This window comes from Gopherus evgoodei, chromosome 9 (assembly GCF_007399415.2).
Source record: "Gopherus evgoodei ecotype Sinaloan lineage chromosome 9, rGopEvg1_v1.p, whole genome shotgun sequence".
In the NCBI taxonomy this organism is placed as follows: Eukaryota; Metazoa; Chordata; order Testudines; family Testudinidae; genus Gopherus; species Gopherus evgoodei.
In genome coordinates this window covers 49,305,581-49,329,650 of record NC_044330.1, presented here as the reverse complement: position 1 = coordinate 49,329,650, position 24,070 = coordinate 49,305,581, and the positions used below count along the sequence as shown (strand labels likewise).

At 42.9% G+C, this 24,070-nt stretch overlaps 1 protein-coding gene across 2 annotated transcripts; it reads left to right on the top strand.

Annotated features, from left to right (window-relative positions):
* The first annotated feature begins 132 nt into the window (after nt 1-132).
* SAG (S-antigen visual arrestin) lies at nt 133-22,723 on the top strand. 2 transcript variants are annotated; one of them, XR_004001941.1, is made up of 16 exons: nt 133-215; nt 1,182-1,348; nt 2,263-2,323; nt 2,434-2,478; nt 2,762-2,955; nt 5,559-5,618; nt 6,755-6,822; nt 7,007-7,142; nt 7,596-7,680; nt 9,446-9,518; nt 12,230-12,367; nt 12,699-12,776; nt 14,406-14,429; nt 14,889-14,953; nt 16,484-16,554; nt 22,294-22,378. XR_004001941.1 is itself a non-coding variant. In XM_030574866.1 (15 exons), the coding sequence occupies exons 2-15, from the start codon at nt 1,238-1,240 to the stop codon at nt 22,359-22,361; spliced, it is 1,206 nt and encodes a 401-aa protein (XP_030430726.1). In that variant the 5' UTR covers nt 133-215; nt 1,182-1,237; the 3' UTR covers nt 22,362-22,723. The 2 variants fall into 2 exon arrangements, 1 of the variants encoding a protein (XP_030430726.1); XM_030574866.1 differs by lacking the exon at nt 16,484-16,554 and having other exon boundaries at nt 22,294-22,723.
* Nucleotides 22,724-24,070: the final 1,347 nt, after the last annotated feature.

Below are 24,070 nucleotides of genomic sequence, written 5' to 3'. Positions count from 1 at the left end.
AGTAAGAACTAGAAACCTATTTTCAATTTGGGCTACAGATTGCTCTCCTTTTTCACCAGCAGGCTAGTGAGTCACTCCTACAGACAGGGGAAGATCTGCAGGACCTGTCTGCCTGGAAAATTCACCTTTGTTCAGTAGTTTAGGAGGAGTTCTCATCTTATTGCTCAGGGAACTTTCTCCTCTGGTGGCTGCTGTGGAATTTGGAGCACTGCAAGGTATTTAAAGATACTGCTATTTCTTTCCCTAGTTTCCTCTTTCTCAAATCCTCTGGCTCGTGTTCCACCAAGGAATTCCATGTTGGTCTGGAAAAGTTGCTCCAACTTTGACAAAGGGGCAGGGGGGATGTTTTCATTTTTCTCTTTAATCCTGGCCTTTCAAAATACTTCCTTCAGTGAACTGATTCCAAAGGTGAAGTGAAGGACCAGACTTTTCTAGGAGGGAGTCAGAAACTAATTTCTGAGTGTCTGTGTTGTGTATGTTCCTAATAAATGTCATGCCATATTGTAAAGATTCATAGAGTAACATAAGAAGCAGAAGTGGTTGAAAAATAGATGCAATCAATAAACATTTTCATTGTCTTCTGTAATGCCTAGTTTAATTTTCAAAAGGATATTTTTGAAACTGAACTTTTTTGAGAAGTTGAAAGCTTTAAATTTTTTAAATAATCGTATCATGTGACTACGATGATCAATCAAAATAGGCAATGCCGAAAAAGGGAAACCGAACCCAACCATGCAGCCACAGAACGATCAAAAGGCTAAATAGTTTTGTTTTGAGTTTTCTAACAAACTTTTGAAAAATGGAAACTTTTTTTTTTTTGTTTTTAAATTCCAGTCTGGGTTAAAAGGTCAAATTAAAAAAAAATAATCTGATCAGGTGTTTGGCCTGCTTCTGCTTGCACTTATTTATCTTACTCTCCCTCCCAGCCCAAAGCTATCTGTGAGAATTTAGCTTCATAACTCCCATTGGTAGCTTGAAAATTGAACTTTGCATTAACTTTGGAAGCTTAAAATGAAAAAAAGTAAAATAAAAGGAAACCCTACTTCCCAGCACTGGAGTTGACTGGAGTTTTCAGAGGGAATAGTCTGTTTTAATGCACTACATTGGTTGGTTAAGATTTTTGGATCCTATTCAACATAACCATAATCTCATTCATCATCTCTTCTTGACACTTGTCTAAGAATCTCTTGCTGCAGGAAGGCTTTGTTCTTTCCTGGTCTGTCACCCATCTGTGGAAATGAGTTGTGCTGAGTCTCATAAGGTGGCTACTCCTTCCTCAATTTCTCTGAAGAACACCAGTCCCCCTCAATCACATGTTGTCTACAAGAAGATGTCCCGTGATAAGGCTGTAAGTAGCACAGTAATTGGCATCTATACCCACTAGTTTGAGCCATGGGTGCACAGGGCCACTGTCTCACTTACCTGGGGATTTATTTATGGGACACTTGTCTTCACCCCACTTCTTTTGAAAATAATTTGATGTATACTCAACACCATGCCCTAGCAGTTGGCTATGTTAGAGAATCGATAAAGTGGACTACTTGCATTTTAACATAATGACCAATCTTAGATAGGATGGCAACACCTCTCCCCATCACCTCATTGGACTTGCCTCTGTTGGCTGCCCAGATGTCTAAATCAAGGCTGACTCGCCGTCTTTCCAGTTCCAGGCAAAAGTCCTTCACTGTACAGCTCCTGTGCCACAGACACAAGGAATTGTGTGGCATTTTTGGAGTTCAGTCCTGCAACATGCTGAGCCCTCTACCCTGATCCAGTTAAATACTGAAGCTCATGAATAGTCCTGATGATTTCAATGGAAACTACTCGTGCTTAACTTTTAAGCATATGCTTTAAAGCGAGGTCGGCAACCTTTCAGAAATGGTGTGCCGAATCTTCATTTGTTCACTCTGTTTTAAGGTTTTGCGTGCCAGTAATACATTTTAACGATTTTAGAAGGTCTCTTTCTGTAAGTCTATAATATATAATGAAACTATTGTTGTATGTAAAGTAAATAAGGTTTTAAAAATGTTTAAGAAGCTTCATTTAAAATTTAAATTAAAATGCAGAGCCCCCCTGACTGGTGGCCAGGACCACAGTGAGTGCCACTGAAAATCAGCTCGCTTGCCGCCTTTGGCACGCATGCCATAGGTTGCCTACCTCTGCTTTAAAAAGTTTTTGCTCAATTGGGTTGGAGTGCTCAGCTCTTGGCAAGATTGATGCCCTGGCTCGTCTTGCCCCATCTGCAATGCCTCCTTCCTACAGGTGACTATCTATCTGGGAAAACGAGACTTCATTGACCACATAGATGGCGTGGAACCTGTAGGTAAGTCCAGCCACAAACTCTTCTTACATGTTTCTTTGACTTAATAAACCCAAATTATTTTTTTCTCCATACTGCTTGATATTTACTCTTTTCTATTTCTTTCTATCTAGATGGTGTCTTGTTAGTGGATCCCGAGATCGTCAAAGGGAAGAAGGGTTTGTTTGACTTATGCAAAATTAACCCCTTCCTGGTGAGAGAATCTCTGGTTGTTGGACATGCTGTCTGAATATGGTCCAACGCTTCAGTCTCGTTACAAAACAAACTTAAGATGTTCGCTATACTATAAATTGGAACCAGGTTGGGGCGAGGGGGAGACGCAACAGTGTTGTGACCTGTCTTCCTGGACTCCGTAATTGTAACACAGATGGTCTCTAAGTCTCAGAATCTCTGAATTGGCTGCTCACTAAACGTGTAATTTACTGTGTATGTTCTTTCCAGTGTATGTGACTCTGACCTGTGCTTTCCGGTATGGCCAAGAAGACATTGATGTGATGGGTCTGACCTTCCGAAAGGATCTTTTTTTCTCTAGGATACAGTTGTACCCACCAGTGGAAAAATGGGAATCTCTCTCCCAATTGCAGGAATGTCTGATGAAGAAGCTGGGGAACAATGCTTACCCCTTTGTTTTAACAGTAAGTGCCTCACAAGAGCCTCTGACCCACATCTCCTTGACCCTTATTATCCAGCCTGTCAGCACTCCATGATAATCTGAAGAGGAGATTAATAATTAATCCAATGTTACCTAAAACTCTAACCTTGAATCAGAGGTTAGATGGCACCATTATTTACCACACCAAGTGTGCTAGGGATTTAACAAAGTGGAGGGGTCCTGACTGCGCACAGAAATATTCCTTATAAAGGGAATCATAATGATTTTATGACAACAAAAGCCCTTAATGTTTCCACCTCTGTCTCTTGCTCCCCTATTGCCAGAGTATTTGCCTATACTACTGCCTTGTGTACTCATGAGGCTGTCTATGCCTTGAGTCATGGACCTGATTTTCAAAAAACTCTGCGTTTTGCTGGAATAATTATTAAAATGAGTTAATACAATTATTGCTTATGCTTGGATAGCACCCAAAAGCCCACTGGGTTTAGTGGCCTCTTAATGCTGGGCATTGTATAAGCACAGATCAGAGACAGCCTCGAGGTCTTACAGTCTAAAGACACGCATGGCCAAGAGTAAGGGATGTGGATACAGCACAGAGGCAAATGAATCTGGTGGCAAATTGGCCCTGCTTTATTAGTTACATTTATTGCAAATATTTGACTAGGCTGGGATATGAGAGAGAGGAAGGAAAGAAGGGAGGTGACCACTTGATACCTGTGTGGCTATGGGCAGCAGGCTGGATTTTGTATGTTCAGTAGCAGACATGCATCTTGAGGGGTATGCAAGAAAGTAAGGAAGTGGCTGCATGGATTTTAGTGGGGAGCTTTTCCTGTGCATAAGGGGCAGCATATGAAAAAGGATGAGATGTTCAAAGAAGTTGGCTGGTGGAGGAAAAGGCTTGGAATGCTTAGAGAGGGATGGCGAGGGTTGGCAGTGTGATAGGTTTCTAGTTCCGCGAAGTGGGATCAGACTGATTTATGAAGAAGTTACAAGAAATTTGTATTTGATGTGGAGGTGAGTCAGAGGCAGGCCTCAGAGGGCTGACGTAGTCAGAGCGACTAGCCAAGAAAGCGACCTTAGCAGCAGCATTCTAAATAGAATTGAGGGGAGCACTGGGGCAATAATCCATGCCAGAAAAGAGAAGGCTGCAGTAGTCAGGATGTGAAGTGATGTGGGCTTCGACAAGAGTTTTGGCTGTGTGGACAAGAGAAGGGGCTGGAGTTTGGAGATGCTGTGTGGAGAAAGCAGTTGGATGTAGAAATGGCCTGAATGTCGCTCTGGTTAGAGAGCAGAGTCGAAGGTGACACCCAGGTTACAGGCCTCAGTGGCAGTCAGATACTTAACCTGGCTGCTGCCACTTCTGTGGCCGTTTTTCAGGATGCCCAGTTCCTTCCCTCCGCCCAGTCTGTCGGCACCTCTACCCCAGCACTTATCTTCCCACCTGCTATCTCCCAAAACACCGTTGCTAGCCTGCTCCCAAGCATCCTCATGCATGTCTGACCCAGAGATTCATGAAGTCCCCTCAGAACATTGCTGTGCAAATATTCTTTTACCAGCCTGTCTAGGTGCTTATACTGGCGCCTGTCACTGTATCATCAGAACATCTTAGATACCACTTTGATAGGTGCTGTAGAAAACACTAACTTGAGTAGATCTACAACCCATATATCTGCTTCCTCTTCCTGACCCAGAGACATCCCATCCCCTTCACTCTGCCTTAGAGACCATAGTATCTAGTAGGATCCAGATTTAGAATCTGCCATATACTAATACTGTAGCAAATAGGGTTTCAATTGACTCTGCAGTCTAGGCTTGTGACATGTCTCCTAACCATACAAAATGGAGACCTCTACCAGGCTCAGACTGTTGGGATTTCTAGAGTGTGGGGTTGGTAGAATTCCACAAGTCTCTCTTCCAGGTCATGCCGTTCCAGTGGGGCAGAGCTGGAGCCTTTCATCACAAGCTCACATCCTGCCCAGGCCATAAGCAACTGAGTGCTCTTACTCTCTGCTGACTGTTCTAGTGATCTCAGTCTAGTTCCCCATGGTCAGATGTCCTCAAACACTATCCTTGGCCTCGTTAGTTCAGTCTCTGTGCCCCTGTGACCCTTACATGAATCTGCTATCTTTCACTCACTCCCCTGAAAGGGAAGCACAATCATCTCCTGGATAAGGCACTGAACTGGAAGTCAAGAGTCCTGGGTTCTAATCCTGGGGCTCTGCTACCAACTTGTTGTCTGACTTTGGGCAGTCATTTCCCCTCTCTGGTTCTTTGTTTCTCCTCGCACCCTTTGTCTTGTCTATTTAAATTAGAAGTCCCTGCCCCAAGGAGCTTACATGTGTACAGTGCCTAGAACAATGGGGCCTCTCTCTCAGTGGGTTCTCTAGGCACTATTGGAATATAATTAACAATGTCAGTGGTTCCTCCAGTGCCTGGTTGGGGCACTTAGGCAGAATAGTGTGGGGAAGCTTGCCTTGATGCTGCCCAGGCTGCTTTTTTATGGAGAACTAATGGACTATGCTGTCTCAGGCTGTCACTCATGCACCTTTCACGAGCACTGTATCATTTTAGGAGCAATACAGTTGGGGATCTGGATAATTTTTCTGTTTTTTTTTTTCTCCTCAGTTTCCAGACTATCTGCCCTGTTCAGTCTCCCTGCAACCAGCCCCTCATGATGTTGGGAAGGTGAGACCAACAGGGTTTCATATATTCAGTACTTCTTCTGAGGAAGAAATTCACAGGAAAGAGCAAGGGATGCATATCTGATTCAAATATTTTGAGAGCAAGAACTAGGTAACACAGAAGTTAATGTACTTTCCATCACCGGAGATGTGGCATAGTGCCATCTTGTGAACCACCCAACAGGAAATAAGCTAGAGAGTGGGATGGAGTCAGAGGCATTTTGAGTAACCAGTCTCATTTAGTAACAGATAAATAGCAGCGTAACAGTTGGGGGGCGGAAAAGCATTTCACTGAAACCTGAGACTCCATTTCCTTCAGGATACTACAGGAAATGTCAGTTGGCTACAAATGAAATAAGTGTTGTGATGTCAGACAAGGTTATATTAAATATTTACTCACATCACAGACGCTCACACTCAAGTGTCTGAAACCGAATGCCTTTTTTTAAGACCAATTGCTAAGATCTCCCATTAATTTAAAGTATATGTGGAAAAAACTTGTGTTACATGTTTGGGTTAAAAAAAAAAACAGGTTAAGAGTAACTAGGTAACGAGCTGTTACTCAGGGATAATGCATTTTAAAATATTGGATACTTGTCCAAACAACTAGACTGGACTTATGAAAAAGTGATGCAGAAGGTGTTGGGCAGACACTGGAGATTAGCCAAAGGATTTAGCAAAAGTATTTTAGCAAAAGGTTTCACAAATCTTTAAAGAGAGAACCAAATGGGACTTGGCCGCATGTACCTTAGAAGAAGTGTCCAATATGCACATGATCCTGCAGGGACAACAGTCAGCTCTGTCTGATTGCAAAGAGTTATTCTTAGACTCCAGGTGGCAAAAAAGGAATGTTCAATCTGTAAAGGAATTCCACATCTCAGGTGCTGATGTTAGTCATTTTAGAAATACGGGACAGGCTGGCTAATCTTTAAGAAACATGGGGTGTGTTGATCAGAGTGAGTCTATAGCACTTGCCTCACAAGAAAACATAATAGGCTTGGAGGTGTCAGTTGTCAAGTTCAGGAATAAGATTGTCCAAACCCTGAGTATTACACCTGCAGAGTTCCTTGTATAGGAAGGCTGCTAACCACTTAACAAATTTCACAGCTTCATCTCCCCCCCCCCCTCTCTCTCTGGCAGTGCTGCGGGGTGGACTTTGAGGTGAAAGCTTTCTGTACAGAGAACGTGGAAGAGCGAATTCCCAAAAGGTAACAGAATGTGTGTGGAATAAGGACAGTCCCTTGGAGCTTGTTCAGCTCTGCTCTGGGTACCTGTGTTCAGATCCCTCCATCAGAAACGTTCCAAAAGGGATGTGAATGCAGGTGAACAACCACTCCTGTGAAATAGGAGGTTCTGCTCTGTGTAATTGCAGTTCTGTTTGCCGCTCCTCAGGAACTTTGTGCGCTTGTTGATCCGTAAAGTACAGTATGCCCCAGAAGAATCAGGACCCCAACCTCAAGCTGAGACCACCTGGCAGTTTTTCATGTCCAGCAAGCCACTGCACCTGAGAGCACGTCTGAGTAAAGAGGTGAGCAGTCTGCCCCAGAGAGTTCCTTTTGCTCATTGCTCAGACGCAAATACCTGCTTCATTGCCCCAAGACCACCTCTCTGAGATGTTCGTGCCTGGATTCAGTTTGTTCTGACTTGCCCTAACATTCAAGTGCTCTGACACCATTTCTCACAGTAGTTGCTGTGGGCAGTAGTCAGGAATGGAGTGAGTGAGCTCCTTCACTGGTGCTCTGCTACACAATTCAATAGTGACTGACTACTGAAGTCAGTGGAAAAACTCCCATTGGCTTCAGTGGGCTTTGGGTCAGGCGGTAGGAGCTGATGGTGTATGTACCTGGAGTAGTTGATTCCCTCTCATCAGGCCATAGGGGGTTCTGTTGCAAATGGCTGGGAGTAGCATTGTATTTTTAAAATTGTACAAGCTCTTCTGCTGGGTTGTGTGCCATGTGCTGAGCCCATCTGACTCTTCCAGGTGTTTTACCATGGTGAGCCCATTCCTGTCACTGTCACCGTGACCAACAATACAGAGAAAACTGTGAAGAAGATCAGAGTGCTGGGTGCGTTTTTACTGTTGTCCTTAATCCCATGGGAGCTACGTAGGGTGGGGTTTGTGTTTCATCCTGTCATCAGAGCTGGAACCTATTAGTGTCCCTCACTTAAACAGACCAGGGGTCACCCTGCTCCATTCCATCTCCCTGTCAGTGTCCCTATGCTGCTTCATAGCCTCTGTTGCCCTTCAGGAAATAGGACTCTCTGGAGCTGTCACCCTGTCCCTCCATGGCCTTCTGCTAGGAATTGTGTCTATGCCAGCTCTAGATGTGCCTTTTCAAAGTGTGCATGATTTTGCACTGCTTTTCCGCCCATCACTGTTATAAATGAAATGACAGCTGGCAAGAGAGTTCTCATTATGGGAGACTGCCAACCTTAGAGCACTGAAGGGGTTCCCCCCTTCTCCCTGAGGAAGGCCAAGCGCAGGGTGTTGGGGTCCAGTACTGCTTGGCTTTAATTTGTATTCTGGTAACACCTAAGGGCCACAACTAAGATTAAAACCCCATTGTATTAGGCCATCTACAAACACCTAGTGAGAGAGAAATAAAGGATAGGAGGGGAAAGAGAGGCACAAGGAGTGCAAATGACTTGCCCAGGGCCAGGCAACAGGTCGGTGGCAGAGCTGGCAGTAGAAAGCCAGTCTCCAGAGTCCCAGTCCAGTGCTTTAAAGCATGCTGCCTCCTCTGTGGGAAGGTGATGGTCTTAAATATGTGAGATGCAGAGTTTGAGTGAGCAGCAGGACACTTGGTAGTTGTCAATGGGGAATTATCATTGAATGTGGTTATTTCTAATGAGGTAGAGATCAGTTCTGGGCCTGGCACTGTTCAATGTTTTTATCAGTGATCTGGAAGTATATATAACATCACTGCTGATAAAATTTGCAGACAACACACAGGTCGGCAGAATGGTAAATGGCAGGGCAGTTGTACAGAGTGACTTGGTAAGCTGGGCCATTCAAACAAAATGTGTTTTCATACAGATAAATGCCAGATTGTTCATCAAGGAACAAAATTCAGGCCATGCCTACAGAATAGGGGACTATATCCAGGGAAGCAGTGATTCTGTAAAGGAGTTTAGGGTCATAGTGTATAAGCAACTCGGCGTGATCTCCCAGTGTGATACTGCAGCAAAAGGATGAATTCAGTCCTTGGCTATATAAACGGAATGAGTGAGTAGGAGGAGGGTGATGGTGATACCGCTGCATACAGCATTGGAGAGATTGGTACTGGAACGCTGCATCCAGTTCTGGTGTCACATTTTAAAGAGGATATTGAAAAATTGGGGAGAGTGCAGAAGATAGACACAAATGATATGAGGGCTGGGTAGAAAATGCCTTACAGTGAAAGACTTAAATAACTCAATCTGTTTATCTAAAAGATCAAGAGGGGATTGATTGTGATCTCCACAGGGAGAAAATACTATTTGTCTAAAGCCAGACAAATTCAAATTAGAAATAAGGTTTAAATTTTTACCACTGAGGATGATTAACCATTGGAACAAACTACCAAGGGAAATGGTGGATTCTCCATCTTTTGATGGCTTTGGGACCCTGTACCTTCCTGGAAGTTGTGTTTAATGAAACACACATTATTGAACTCAGTGTGAGGGTAACTGGGTAAAATTCTAGAGCTTGTGTTATACGGGAGGTCTGTGAATTGTATGGGCTGTAAGTGCTGTCCCTGTTCATTCCTTCTTGAGAAGGGCAGTTGTTTATATGCTGTCTATATAATTGATTCTGTCCCCTCACTCCTGTTTTTGTTCTTTCTCTCTCAGTGGAGCAAGTTGCCAATGTGGTTTTGTACTCAAGTGACTATTACACGAAGGTTGTAGCAATGGAAGAGATGCAGTGAGTATCTGATTGTCCTGCTTTCCCTTCCCTACTCTGCTCAGTCATTTCCTTCACTCTCCTTTTAAGTACCTTCTCTCACCAGAAATTAAAGGCTCTCAGCTATGGTCTGGAGCTAGTTTCCTGGTGCAACCCTGCCCTGCCATGCTCAGACTAAGGGGATGCTGACAGAGGTAAGCTATCATGTTTCTGATGCTCAACCCCATTCTCTCTCTCCACCCCATGACCCGGATGAAAACCAGTTCACTTGATACACTGAAATTTCTCTTGCCAACTATAATTTCGTTTGAAACAATGGAAAAGACATGAGATGCGGGTCTCGTCTCCCACCCAGCCAGGGACTACCCCAGCCCTCCACTCAGGGATCTGAAAGGTGGGATATTCCAATGCATAAGAACGGCCATACTAGGTCAGACCAGTGGTCCATCTAGCCCAGTATCCTGTCTTCCAACAGTGGCCAATGCCAGGTGCTTCAGAGGGAATGAACAGAACAGGTAATCATCAAGTGACCAATCCCCAGCTTCTGGCAAACAGAACTGAGGGACACTCAGAGCATGGGATTGCATCCCTGCCCATCCTGGCTAATAGCCATCGATGGACCTATCTTCCAGGAACTTCTCTAGTTCTTTTTTGAACCCTGTTATAGTTTTGGCCTTCACAACATCTCCTGGCAATGAGTTCCATAGGTTGACTGTGATAAGAGCATAAATCCATACCATCCATCTTTAAAGGAGTTTCAAAATGACGACTTGTAATTGTCACCCCCAGGCTATGGCTGGCTTACAGAGCACTCTTCTGAGAGTCACAATAGCTGTGCCACATCCTGCACTGAAACTGCTATAAAATCCCATTCCGGGGGGTTATTTTATTTTATTAAATTTAGTTATAGGCTTTCAAAACTGTCAGGCACATCCTCAAAATACCTGCTTAACTGAATAACTGTAATCGATCCTTCAGAATTGAGAAATGAAATGCATCTCTTAAAATAGCAGTCTGTATATATTTACCCGGTTTTCAATGTGTAGTTAAGATCACAGTAGCTGTGTAGCTATTACTAGTGAGTGAGACTTTATTAGACCAACAGTTGAGTAATAACATACTAGCCTGAGCTAACCATAAAACAGTCCCTTCTAGTGATGGGTGAGTTTCCAGGAAAACAGGGCTTGATTCTGCCTTTGGTTATGAATACAGTTCCCAGAGAGGGCAAAAATGGGCCCACAGCTGTTATGTATGTTGAGCTGTACCTTTGTTTTTGATTCTATATCCATTATTTTTATATCTATTGTTTTAAAAAAAAAAAAAACCCACCATGTTTGTGTCTTCTACATAATTTTTTAAAATCCCCAAACCTAACAATCTGCATCAAGTCCGCCAGTGTATCCTTGCCAGATAGCCCAGATAAAGTAACCAACTGGATTCTGGCGCACAGTCTGGTGACCTACCTAAATGCCAGTCCTTGGCCTGCTGCCCGCTCATCAAGTGCTTGACTGGGGAAAAAATGAGCTTTGCAGTCCTGAGTTAGTTTGTTTTGTGTAGACTGGAGCACTAACACATGAGTCATGTAATGCTCCAGGCTGTAAGCCTAAATGGTCTATTCAGTAATGTAGAAAGGGCTGGTACCAAGGGATAGAGGGCTGAGTAATTAAAGAGAAAAGCAGAGTTGTTGTCATGAGTGACTTATCGATTTTGATCTGAGATTAAGTACTGTAACTTATTTTGCTGATATTCCATTCACACTGGGAGTTTATTTGTGGTTTCTTGACATGATTGTGAGACTTAAGAAACTCAGTTTACCTTACTTATCGAATAGGTGACTTGTTGTGGGCCTACATGGGGAGCGGCAGAAGGATCTCTCGTCTTGCTGAAAACCCATGGCAGAGAGTCTGAGTTTGGGTCAACTGACTCAGACTAGTGCTACAGGGCTAAAAATACCAGCGTAGACATTCCAACTCAGGCTGGAGCCTGCGGTATGAACCCACCCCCCTCACCGGTTTTCAGAGCCTGGATTCCAGTGCAAGTGGGAATGTCTGCACAGCTATTTTTAGCCCCATAGTGCAAGTCTGTGAGACCAAGTTGGTTGACCCAGACTCAGACTAAGACTCACTGCTGCAGGGTTTTTGTGGTTTTGTTTTTGCAGTGTAGACGTATCCACTGCTCCACAAATTGCAATGGCTGGAAGTGAAAGCTAAACAAATTCAGGCTAGAAATAAAGATGCGAAATTTTAACATTAACCCTTGGAAGAACTTACCAAGGAGGGTGGAGGATCCTCCTTCGCCTGAAGTCTTTAAATCAAGACTGGATCTGTTTCTAAAAGATATGAGGTAGTGCAACCAGAAATCAAGGGCTTGAAAATTAATTGGATGAAATTGAATGTCCTTTCTGTGGCAGGAGATCAGACTAGATCTGGTCTTAATGCATGAAAACCAGTTACATGATCATGGTATTGAAACCACTTGCTCCATTTTCAGGAATGCTTTGAAGTTTGGTTTGCTAGTATGGACAGGGCCTGGCCTGAAATGTTGGATTTTCTGCTTTTGGTTGTAGATCAAGCCAGACACAGCTTTGTTTTTAAGGCATTTTTTTTCCTGGAAAGTACTGAGCAGTTGGTGCCCGGCTCTGCAATCTGTTCTGAAATTCCCATAACCAGATCTGTACTTAAACAGAATTTGTTTCTCTCTCCTCTCTCCCCTAACTCCCAATCCACTCCAAGGGAGAAAGTGCAGCCAAATAGTATCATCACCAAGACATTGATACTTCTGCCCTTGCTGGCAAATAACCGTGAGAAACAGGGCATAGCACTCGATGGAAAGTTAAAGGATGAAGACACCAACTTGGCTTCCAGTACCATGTGAGTCCTATTCTGAAGGTACCAACTGATAGAGAGTATCAGAGGAAGCGAGGATAGAGAGAGACTGTCCTATAATATCGCATTCAGTTTTGCATATAGGTTGAGTTGGAAGAGTGCCTTATATTCCATTCAGGCTGGGATCTGTTTCACCTTGGTATGTCCCCCAGGATATATTTCCAGGTGTGGAAGGGAATCGACTGTCCCAAGGTCTCTCAATATGTTTAATACCTGAGAATGGGATGTGCTTACTTGGCTGCTTGACTCTAGTCATCTGCTAATAGTGCACTGTGTAGTTCTCATTCTCTTTGTTTTTTCTTTTTCTTTCCTGTAGTATTAAGGATGGGATAGACAAGACAGTGCTGGGGATTCTGGTTGCCTACAAGGTGAAGGTGAAGCTCATTGTCTCAGGGTAAGAGCAATGCACTTGGTATTTGTATAGAATAGAGATGGAAAATGTGTCCATTTTGTAGAGGAATACCCAGTACAGTCCATAGTTAGGACAAAGGGGGTGCAGTCAACATGCTGACTTGACATTGGAAGCCTCTAGGCAATGTCATCTCACTTGGCCAGCCCTAATTCTCCCCAGTCTGTAAGGGGAGAACCTTCCTCAGATGCTAGATGCCCCTGCAGCTCAATTCTGAATGTAACCTCCTCTCTGATTTTGAAAATTGTTTTTTTTTTAACGCTGTAAGAGTGCAAATAGAGCTTCAATCAAAAATGTATCTCCAAGTCATCACTTGTCTGCTGCACAAGGCTGAGATGCACACCCCTGGGCCGAAACATGCTGTGGTCCAGCCTTCCATCCACTGAGCTTACTGGGAAATGCTGGTGTTATCCCCCACTACTTAGTTCCATGGGGGAAGTTCAGCTTCCTGATATCACTGCCAATATGGAAAGGGACAAAAATAACTCTCCACTGGTGGGAAGTGTTGATTTGCCCTTGCATTCAGCATCACTGGATTCTCTCTGTCTCTATCCTCTTATAATCTAAAACAGGGTCAATGGTTTGGCTTGTACTTATGATAAAATAACTATTGTCTTGCATGGTCTCCTGGCTTGTGTTTTGATCCATCCTGTGGATTTAGGGGGCAGCTGTGAATGGAGTCATGCGAATATTTGCCGTTTTGAGGTTCAGAACCCCCTTTCCTCAGTCCATAAGATGGATTTGACAAAGTAACACTTATACATAAGTATCACCTAATCTGATTCTTTACAGTCTGATTTCTTATTCTTGCTTAATTTTTTGAAGCAGAGATGTTTATATTTGAGCATTGCATTGTGCAGGAGAAGAGAGAAAAGTCATGGGGGTGTTTGGGGAAAGGACCAGTGGGAATTGAATTCAGTGGAGATGCTGCTATAACTCAGTGGTTCATAAACTCATCGAACGACTAAAGATCTGACGGACAACTCTTCCCAGCCTCCAATTCCAAATCCCACCACCCCTTTCCTACAGCACTTGATTATATCCGGAAAAAAAAAATACTGAGACCATGTGAAGATGAGGAAAATGAGCTCACTGTAATATAATAGGATGAGGCTTCCTAGTGGTGCCCACTCCACCATTTGTATGTTAATATGGAATCTTTCTTCCATGCCTGCAGCCCTTACTGCTCTAATTTCTCTAGCTCGCTTTGGTTCACTCATGTGTTTGCTACCCCAAATTTTGGAGTCCTCTGCGGAATTGATCATAGCTGAATTTACACAGAAGAAACACCCAGCAAAGATAGACATTAAGTAACAATGCAGCGTGTGGAGATGGGCTTTGGGTTTATCTAATTGTATTGACCTAAAGAACCTCTTGAAAGCCTTAGGAGCCTGGATTGTGCTCCAGTGAGCAGGAAATATCTGTGTGGAAGCCTTGCAGATGGACCATCTGGAAGTTCTCTGGACCATCAGAGCCCCACCATCGGAGCCATTGTGCTAGATGACTGAAGAGAGAATAGGGCATGGGTGGTTAGCTGGAGGCTTTTTCCTTTTTGGATGTATTCATGGAGCAAAGACCCCATTACAAGCACTTTTTGTTTTTCTGTTTACCTAGCATGCTGGGAGATCTCACCTCCAGGTAAAGCTGCTACATTTTCTGCTTTTTCAAACCACACAATCATGGCCATGACACTTTGCCTCCTATCCCCACCCCCTGCATAAATTAAAAACCCCTTAACCTGTTAGGTCAAAGGACTCTGAATACTCCAGTGTGATAAAGATATCCATGCTTTAGTTATGTGCAAGGTCTCTAGAAAGGAGCAAAACAAGTAACTTAGGACTAAGCACAAGCCTTGTGCTAGAAGCGATGGTAGAGGACAGCAATGGCTGCAGTTGGGTTTTGAGCGAGCAAATCAGAACTTGGTGGTTTTGGTTTTTGTGCGGGCAGGGAACTTTGAATGTAGCTGAGTTTTAGGAATGGATGGAACTGGACTTCACATCTAGTAGACACGGGTAGATCATACTGGGGAGGTGTAGCATGACTGGAACAGGAGTTAATGGGCACGTAGGTATGATACATTCTCTTCTCTCCCCAAAGTGAAGTCAGCACAGAGCTGCCATTCCGTCTCATGCACCCCAAGCCTGAGGAACCGAACATAAGAGGTCAGTAATGACACATTTATGCTTTCACTACTTACGTGTGTTGCAATCTCTTGCATATTATGATGCTCGCTATGAATGCCTTGATTCCTGCTGTAGGGCATTGTGTCCTAAATTGTAACCCCCACTTGAAAGGGACAGACATCAATCCTGTCGTCTTTAATCTGCTTTGAATTAGAGGATGACACTAGTACCGAGAGAGAGAGACAACACAAATCAGGGCACCGACTAAAGGTCTTGTCTGTGTTAATTTTGCCCTTGTTAGGAAGTGAAACTCAGTTCCAGCTAACATGGCTCTGGATGGGGTGTAATGTTTTCATAAAGCTGTTCAAGGCTGGGTAGTCACCTGGTCTAAAAAAAGTGATCTAATTCTTAAAAACATATTTGTATTAAAGCCATGCCGAGCCAAGGCAGCCAGCATGCCACGAACTCAAGGAATTTCTAAAACTATTTCTCATACTAGATTTCCCTTTGATGGGAATCTTAAACTGCACGACAGAGAGAGAAAAATGTCACACAAAATTGGTAGGCAGAACTATAACTAGCGAGACACCTAGTGGCCATAAAGTATATGGCAGGATATGTTGAATAAATAAGACAGCGGAGCTCAATATTCTAACTCCATGTTAAGAAGTTGTGCCACCAAATCAAAAAAAACCAAAAACTAAAGCATTTGAACTAAATGCTTGCTCCATAGCAGTGTTAAGGAGACACATGGCTCCACAAATATATGAGAAACACATCTCTAAGCTTCGCACATTGACTTTCGGGGGAGGGAATGAGTAACACGGTTTGTTACTCCTCAAGCAAGCAGATTAAAGAAGACAGTGTTGCCAACTGTTGTGACTTTATCATCAGGAGTGTTGTCATGTTTTGGAGTCTTTCTTAAAAGCCTCAATGGCTGGAATCAAGAGCGCATGAGAATCTCACCTTTCATTTACAATATTTCTAACTCTCATGGCTGCAGAGAAAAGCTTGAAAATATTAGCGAGTATAACCAGAGGGCTCAAAGCAGGAGGCAAATCAAAAGAACCCAAAATCTCATGGATTTTTTTTTTTAATTGCATGATTTTTTTGTGTGTGGCATGGTGTGGTGTTTTTTTTTGTTTGGTGTTTGAACGCTTGCTGTCAGCAAAACCCTCTTCTACTTCCCCACACTTCAGGCAGATAATTTTGGTAGAAGAATGTAGAGTATCAGGAGAAAAGGAGGGCAGGTAGATATCACATCTGAATATATGCAAAGTGCTTCAAATTAAGACCAATTCCATGTTTTCAAGAAGTTGGCATATACATTCTCTCAATGTATGTGTATAAAATATAAACATAGGGCACCTTCACACACACGTGGAGGGGAAGGGGGGAGACGTTATAAGGGACATTGTGCCAACCTTGTATTTGTAATAAACTTGCTAATTTTGGAAAATTTCCATTGCTGATCTTTTAAATAGAATATCATAGGGATTTTTAAACTAAAGATTGCTTTACAGAAATCAGAACTCTTTTTTTCCTTTTCCCCTCTTGATGTTTATACAGGCCTTTCCAGCAAGGGATAAACTGATTAACTGTGCAGAGGAAACAGTAGAAATGACTGGAGATCTTCAAGGGTAACATTTTTCAAATGCCTAAGTGATTAAGGAGCCAAAGTCTCGTTGAAAATGTCATGGGATTTTTCAGCTCCAGAGTCATGTAGAGCACAATTTTTGAAAATGCCTGAATCCCATTGTCTTAGGAGGCCCTGAGTCATTTCTGAAAGCAAACAAAGCTCCTAAATCATCTAGGTACTTTTTGCAAACTTTACCCAAATTGCTATCAAATGCACAATGTAAATAAATGGCGTTTGGGGGGGGGGGGGCACTTACCAGCTTTTCAGGTCTAGTGACTTCAGTAGATATCTTTTCAGACATAATGTTTGTTTGTTTGTTTGTTTTTTTCCTTTAAATTTATTCCCCCAAAACATTCCCACAACTAAGTGTTTGTCTTCACTGCAGTGTTGGGTCAAGATATAACTTGTGTTACCCCTAACCCACTTCCTGTCCACAAATACATCTGTAGCTCGAGTTGAAGGGTGCTTTGAACTCAAGCTAGCTGGCCCATCTGGGTGTGAGTTGAAGTTTGAGTGTTGCTGATGTTCAAGCTAATAATGCAGTGACCAGCTATAGGCTCCAGCTGCTCTTTGCACAACTCCTCAGATGCTAATCCAATTGCTTTGTGTAGCTTACCTGTCGTTTTTCAGTGTGGCCACTCTTACTTGAGCTAGGCTAACTTGACTGTACTGATTCAGGCTAGGTGTTGCAGTGAAGATGAGCCCTACGTGTAACAAACAGTGAGCACATCTGTATGTAGACCATGGCTAACATTGGGAATCAAATCTGATTTGTTGCAAAATAACACTCTAGATGGACTTGAACTTCTATGGACTCAGATGCTTGGGATTAGTTATCCGACTGGGAGAGTGTAATACTTCGTCCTACTGTGAATGAGCCTGGGGCCTGATCCCAGCAAAGATACTTCTTTCTGGATGCCTAATTGTTACTCCTATAATTCAAATAGAATGGGAACTGAAGATTACAGTTTTGATGATGCTGACAGCTGTGGTATTTGTTTGGAGCTACAGTTCATTACATAAGCATGTGTGCGCACATGCCCTCATGTTCAAACATTAGGCAATTTAACCATGGAAGTAGACCTGGTGCCTCTATGGGAAAATGCTAATGCCAGAGCCATGAGGTCTTCCTCTTACTTCAATCCAGTCTCAGCCAGAGTATAGATCTTTTTTTCTTGGCCTTAAAAAAGGATACATTGGAAATTCAGGATTGCAAAACATCCCTCCCAAACACTCCCCCACCACATCCTCTTACCAAAGAAGCAGCCCATATATCATTTGCTAAATCACAGTTCTCTCTAACAGTTCATTTTTAGGTTATCATACAGATGAAAATAGTAGATTTTCTATAACTTAATAACAGGACAGATTCACCAGTAATGTGTAGGGAACCCTAAAAGCAGTTAATTGGGGAAAGAAATGCCTTCACTTCAAAAAGGAAAACACAATGGATAAAATAAAAAGTCCCTTTGAAACCCTGCATATCAGATTTAGAAGAAACACAGCATGTGTGTTTTAGGGTCCTACAATAGATAATTAAACCTACCAAATTAAGATGGTAAACTGAAAATCTTTCTAGATCCTGCAGTTTCTGGCTTCCTGTGTTATCTCTAGTCACTATTCCTGTTAGTGATTTCATGCTTTTGATTTGTGATAGTGATTCCACCAGTTTTTCACTGAACTCTGAGAAAAAGATGTGCTTCGTTAGTTTCCAAATTAGATGTTATTTCATTAAGTGGATCAAAAGTTAATTGCAGAGACTGAGCTGCAGCAAACAGTGTTTAGGGAATCTAGAAGCACCAGGAGATAGACTAATTCTTGTAGCTGATTGTGCAACCTCTAAGAGGGATAGATAAATGCATTTATGTGTGGGGACTTTGAGATCAGTTGTCATCCTCATCTTTCTGTTCCCTTCATTATTGCTGATGAGCTAAAAGTTACCAGTTGTCTGTGTGCCTCCCTACTTACTTTGCTGTCTTTTTTTTTTTTTTTTTGGTTGGGGAGAAGGGGGGGGGGGCAGGATGCAATTGAGAAACAGGAAGGAGATCACTTTATAAAGCCAAAAATATAGTGGGATTAAAATACCAGGGGAGAAAACCATATTGAGATGCCCTTGGTGGGCTGAGCTAAGCTCATTCCACCTCTGTTTCTCCCCCTGCCCCATCACCACCCAAAAAACTCACCCAGGATTATACAGGGTCAGAGTAAATAGAATGTATCCAGTATCAGCATGTTTATTTGTGCAGGGAGAATGAGCCTAGGGAATCTCAAACAAAGTGTGAAGCAGAGGAAGCAGTCGAGGATTCGGTCTCTTTCTCTCACCACATTTTCTATTGGTCCATGCTGGCACAGCACCATTGAAATAAATGGAGCTGTGCCTGAGTTGCATCAGCAGATTTGTCCCTTAAATGTGTTTATAAGTAATACAGTGCTGTTTTGAAAGTTAAAAGCTTATATCAGAAGTGTAGGGCTATGGATAACTATTCTCTCCTTTTTTATTTCTATGCCTGGGGATGGACAGGAATGGATTACTACCTTTCCTTTCTCAGATTTTCTGTATAGTCTCCGTGCCTTGGATTTCTCATACAGTGTGTACACATTGGTTGCATCTCTTTAAACCTTATTTCATACCTGTAATACACTTAGCTACATAATAACTTTCAAAAATTACTAAAATTGAAAAAAAAATCAGTAACCATGCTTCACCACCTCCCCCCAAGAGCTAAGAGAGGATAAATCAGGCTATAATAGAAATTACCATCTGTCCCAAGTTTAATTCTATAGATTTACTGCTCTGATTGCACAATGCAAGCTTATAGCACCGTGTGATGAAATACTACTTTTTGTCCTGTGAGACACCCCCCACCCCTCCACAAAGTCTGAAAGGCTGAGTTGTATTTATTTAGACATTGGATTGTTACAAGAAATTGCATAGCCTTGTTCAGGCTCTTGAGAACTTTAGCTTCAGGATAATTGTACATGAACTAAGAGGCAGAGAATGACATTACAGCGGGCAAGAATCTGGCCCAAGCTCTGCTAGAGTGTGTTGGCCTTTAGCTAATGAGCCTGTAGTAAGGAAAGGCTGCTGTAAGCTAAAATTAGTATAATTGCATCTTTTGGAGCATAATCTTACCTAGCAGTGTGTCATGGGTGTTATGGTGCTCCATATAGCACAGTACCTACCTATGTAACTCGTCTCCTGACAAACTCTAAATCTGACTAAAACAGTACGTTTCCCCCTCTCCCACTATATAAAATTGACTGCGTACTGCACTTTGGATACCACTAAGCTTCGCCCACATCAGTGATGTCATCGTTTCCTTAGTAACTATCATACTTCAAATGGGAGAAAAAGCAAAGGACAGTATTTAAAGAAAAAAAATTGAACACCATTGATTCAAAAGCAAAACGGTGTGTGATGGCAGTGGTTGAGACCACTGGGTGAGATTCATACATCCAGATTTCTTAATGCAGTCAATGAGTACAGTAAATGATACTCTGAGTATGAAATACAACACAGGCCCGTGCTTTAAAAAAGGAGCCACTAATTTTAGGTGGTTCTGTTTTTGGGTTCTGGGTCTGATGCACTTTAAAGGCCTGGTTTTCAGAAGTGCTGAGAATCATCGTTCATTGACTTCAGCTGGAGTTGTGGGTGCTTAACACCACTGGGAGTCTAAAGCTTAGTGTCCTGAGTTTGGCACCAAGTTACTAAGACACCCAGAATCACTGACCACTTCTGGGGACAGTCTGGCCTAGCTGGCTGCAGTTAGGCTCGGTGGGATGGGTGGGTGATGCAGCTGTCATCGGGTGAGCTAAAGTGACCAGAAAAGCAGACTTCCCTCCAAAAAATCCTCCACCACCACAATACAGTACACTCTGCTTAATCACTGCTCATAGACTCATAGATTCTAGGGTCAGAAGGACCAGTGTGATCATCTAGTCCGACCCCCTGCACAAAGCAGGCCACAGAACCCTACCCATCCACTTCTATAACAACCCCTAACCTATGTCTGAGTTATTGAAGTCTTCAAATTGTGGTTTGAAGACCTCAAGCTGCAGAGAATCCATGGAGAGATCGCTGAAAGCACCAAGTTAGCGAAAGGAAAGCGAGCAGAGTGAATGCTGCCTCACTGGGAAAGCATAGGCTAAAATCCCATCATGTGAATGCATTCACCTAGTGCCAAAGGGTTAAGTGTAAGATTTAAGCAAGTGTAAAATTCTGAGCTCTGCACTCTAAATAAAAGCTACCAAAGAAAAGAGCTGAAATGTGGTCTCTACCACTTTCTGTCTTCTGTACAGTGTGTGATTTAATTGACTTAATGCTTATTAATGACTTCTTCCCCGTTTAAGCTGGCTACTTATTTTAAATAAGAGTGACAGACCAATTAAGAGGAACACCGTGTCACAAAACAGTATCACCTCTGCTTTGTACTAATAGGTGAGCAACACAGACGCCTTTCCACAGCAGTTGTTCCTAGCAAGCCAGCGTGGGAAGTTCTTTTTTAGCTCCTTAGCCCCTTTGATGTCTGAGCTCTGCTAATGGAATGTTTCCACTAAGAGCTTTAGTTCCATAATTACTCTGTTCAAGTAATTATACTGGAATAAACTCTTATTCCAACCGAGGGCAGGTCTACACTGTGGGGCACAGTCAATCTTAGTATACACAGCTCCAGCTACACGAATAGCTTAGGTTGACTTTTTGCAGTGTATACACTGCGCTGGGTCGACGATGGAGAAACTCTCCCGTCGACTTACCTTATGCTTCTCGTTCTGGAGGAGTACCGGAGTCGACGGTGAGAGCGAGCAGCGGTCGATTTAGGTGGGTCTTCAACCCTCAGTGGATCGATCGCCATGCGTCGATTCCCCCAGTAAGTGGAGACAAGCCCTGAGTGTCCACATGGGGAGTTATACTGGTATAGCTATAGCTATGGTATAGTCACACTGCTGTAGCTATGCCAGTCAGTTTCCACATGTAAATAGGCCCTAAGGTGCATTTAATTTTGCTTCATCCGGGCACCATTATTTTATCCACCTGAGATAGAGTTCACGACATAAGGCTTTTTCTGGGTTGCTCCTCAAGCTCCAGAAAAAAACACCAGTTCCTAAACCAGTTATCATTTTGTCTCCTTATTTTGTGAGATTCCTGTTTAACTTTAGAGTAACTCTATTCTAACCCTCTGCTGTGTCTCCTCTTTCCCTCTTTTATGCGTGCTGGTAATTACAGTGATGGAGAGGTATGAAGCTTCTTTTTAATATGTCTCCGCTAGTCATTCTAGCTCCTGGTGAATTAATGCATCTGAAATTCTCCTAGTCTTGTCCGGAACCGAATGTAGAATGAGCAAGAGAGATCTGTTCCACAGGCTAATTCTAGTAGTCTGTAAGGCCCTTCCCATTTCCAAGCTGTCCAGCTGGGATGATGCTATCAGCAGGAAGGATATTACAGCATTTAGTAAACTTCCATGGCTACTATCCTGACTGGTTGTAGAAACACCTGCTGACTGCTGTGCCAGCTGGCTCACAGGGCTGGGTTGTAGGCATGTGATCCAAAGCCCATTGAAGTAAATGGAAAGACACCCATTGATTTCAGGGAGCTTTGGTTCGGGACTTAAGACACCACTGGTGAAGTGAGAGGGCACTGCTGTAAGGGGAAGAGAGAAAGTGAGATGAAGGGCTCCCAGTGGAAAACTGAGCTCGGTATGAAGAGGTATGCAGTTTGAAAGGCCTGTCTTTCCTATTTCAGTGCCCAGGATGAAGACCTGGTATTTTGAAGAGTTTCTCGTCAACAGCTGCAAGATTGGACGAAGATGAGAATAAGACTGTTTCTCAAATGATGAGTGACTTGGAGAACAGGCTCCTGGAAGAGCTATGGGTCTGATGGTAGTTACAAACACGTTTAGGATATAGTTTTTGTTGTATTAAACTGCCAGGTCTTGCTGTTGTAATGTGATATCTCTAGGTGCGCTGTCAGCAGCAGGGATCAAACTCTGGAGCAGTGGTATAAAAGCATGATCCTCTCCTGCCTGGACTAAAAGACCTGGCTTTGGTTAGCCCACAAAGGATGTAACCGACTCAACCTCTGTGGTCAGCCAGTAGAGATGAACAGAGAGGATAATGAGGTCAATGTTTATTTACGATGCTACCAAATAAAAAGGTGATTAAAGCCAAACTGATGATGTATCTGTAGCATCTGAATTTCTCCTAATGTTAGATCAAAGAGCCACTAACTCAAAAGTTCTAGTTAATTAAGTTCTGGTTATCTTGACCAAACAAACTGCTTGTGTAATCTAAGCAAGGGGAGGAATGGTTTGAAGGGTTACCTAGCTAGCCCTTGGTGATGTGCTAGAGCCCCTCAGTGGCTTACAAGGAGCTGCTGTTTGGTTTTCTTTTGATCACTTTTGCATCTAGATTCTGTCAAGGTCATTGAAGAAGATCTGCATTGTGAGTCCAGCCCCTGCCATAAAGCATGCAGTTTACTTCCCTTTGTGAAGGACTGTAATTTAGCACTAGCAAAATCTGATAATGTTTTGTGATCTCATGATCGTTGCTTCAATCTTGTTTTTTTCCCCCAGTGGTTCTCAACCAGAGCTTTGTCTCTAGTCAGCAGTATGTTTTGCAAAACTTATTCTGCACTGCTTGTAATGCTGTGCTACACTGCTTATTTAACAAGGTGGAAAACAGCCACCTTAGTAAAGAGGATGAGCAATCTGCATTGTGCATTAAACTGAAGGTTTTGCCCCATTAACCAAAACTCCTGCACACAAACAGGAATTGCCGTAACAGATTAGACCAGGGTTTTATGTAGTCCAGTACCTTGCCCGACAGTGGCTAATATGGATGATTCCGAGGTAGGTGCAATAAAACCAAAAGCTGGACAATTATGTAATATTTTTTCCCATAGGCAGGTTTCTTCCTAACATCCATCTGTTAGAGACTGGCTTGTGTGCCCTAAAGCGTGAGTGTTATATTCTTCCAAACTTTGGATTTTTTTAAACATACTGTTGTTTCTCTGCTGTTCTCATTATCCATATAACTGTCTAAAACCTTTCTTGAATCTTGCTGAGTCTGAACTCAATGATTCCTTGAGGCAATGAGTTCCACTGGCTAACTGCTTATGTTTATATAGAAATATCCTTTTTGGTTCTAATATGGTTGCCTGTCAATTTAATCAAATGTCACCGTATGAGGGTGACTTGCCCATTAAGAGCTGAGAGTGGGGCCACCTAACCCCAGTACTAAGAAAGCCGCATGAGCGCAGGGGTACCTGATTCCCCTGTAAAGAGCAGCAAGAAGAAGCAGGCTGCTAGTCCTGAACAGGGAGCGTGAGTTCATTCCCAGGAAGAACAGAGTGGTGGATAGAAACTGCTGGAGTGAGTAAGGCGTCAGCAGAGAAATCTGGGGCATGAGACACAAGCCCAGAATGGACTTGAGAACTTTGTTGAAGTTTGTTAATTTAACAAACCAGAACCCAAGAAGGGCTTGTGAAGGTACACAAGGGTTTGTGATTTACTGAAAAAGCC

Coding starts and splice junctions, on each gene's coding strand:
- SAG (XM_030574866.1), top strand. CDS start 1,238: ATGAGTTGTGCTGAGTCTCATAAGGTGGCTACTCCTTCCTCAATTTCT. Junction 2,479..2,761: donor GATCGTCAAAGGGAAGAAGG/GTTTGTTTGACT, acceptor TGTTCTTTCCAG/TGTATGTGACTCTGACCTGT. Junction 9,519..12,229: donor GTAGCAATGGAAGAGATGCA/GTGAGTATCTGA, acceptor ATCCACTCCAAG/GGAGAAAGTGCAGCCAAATA.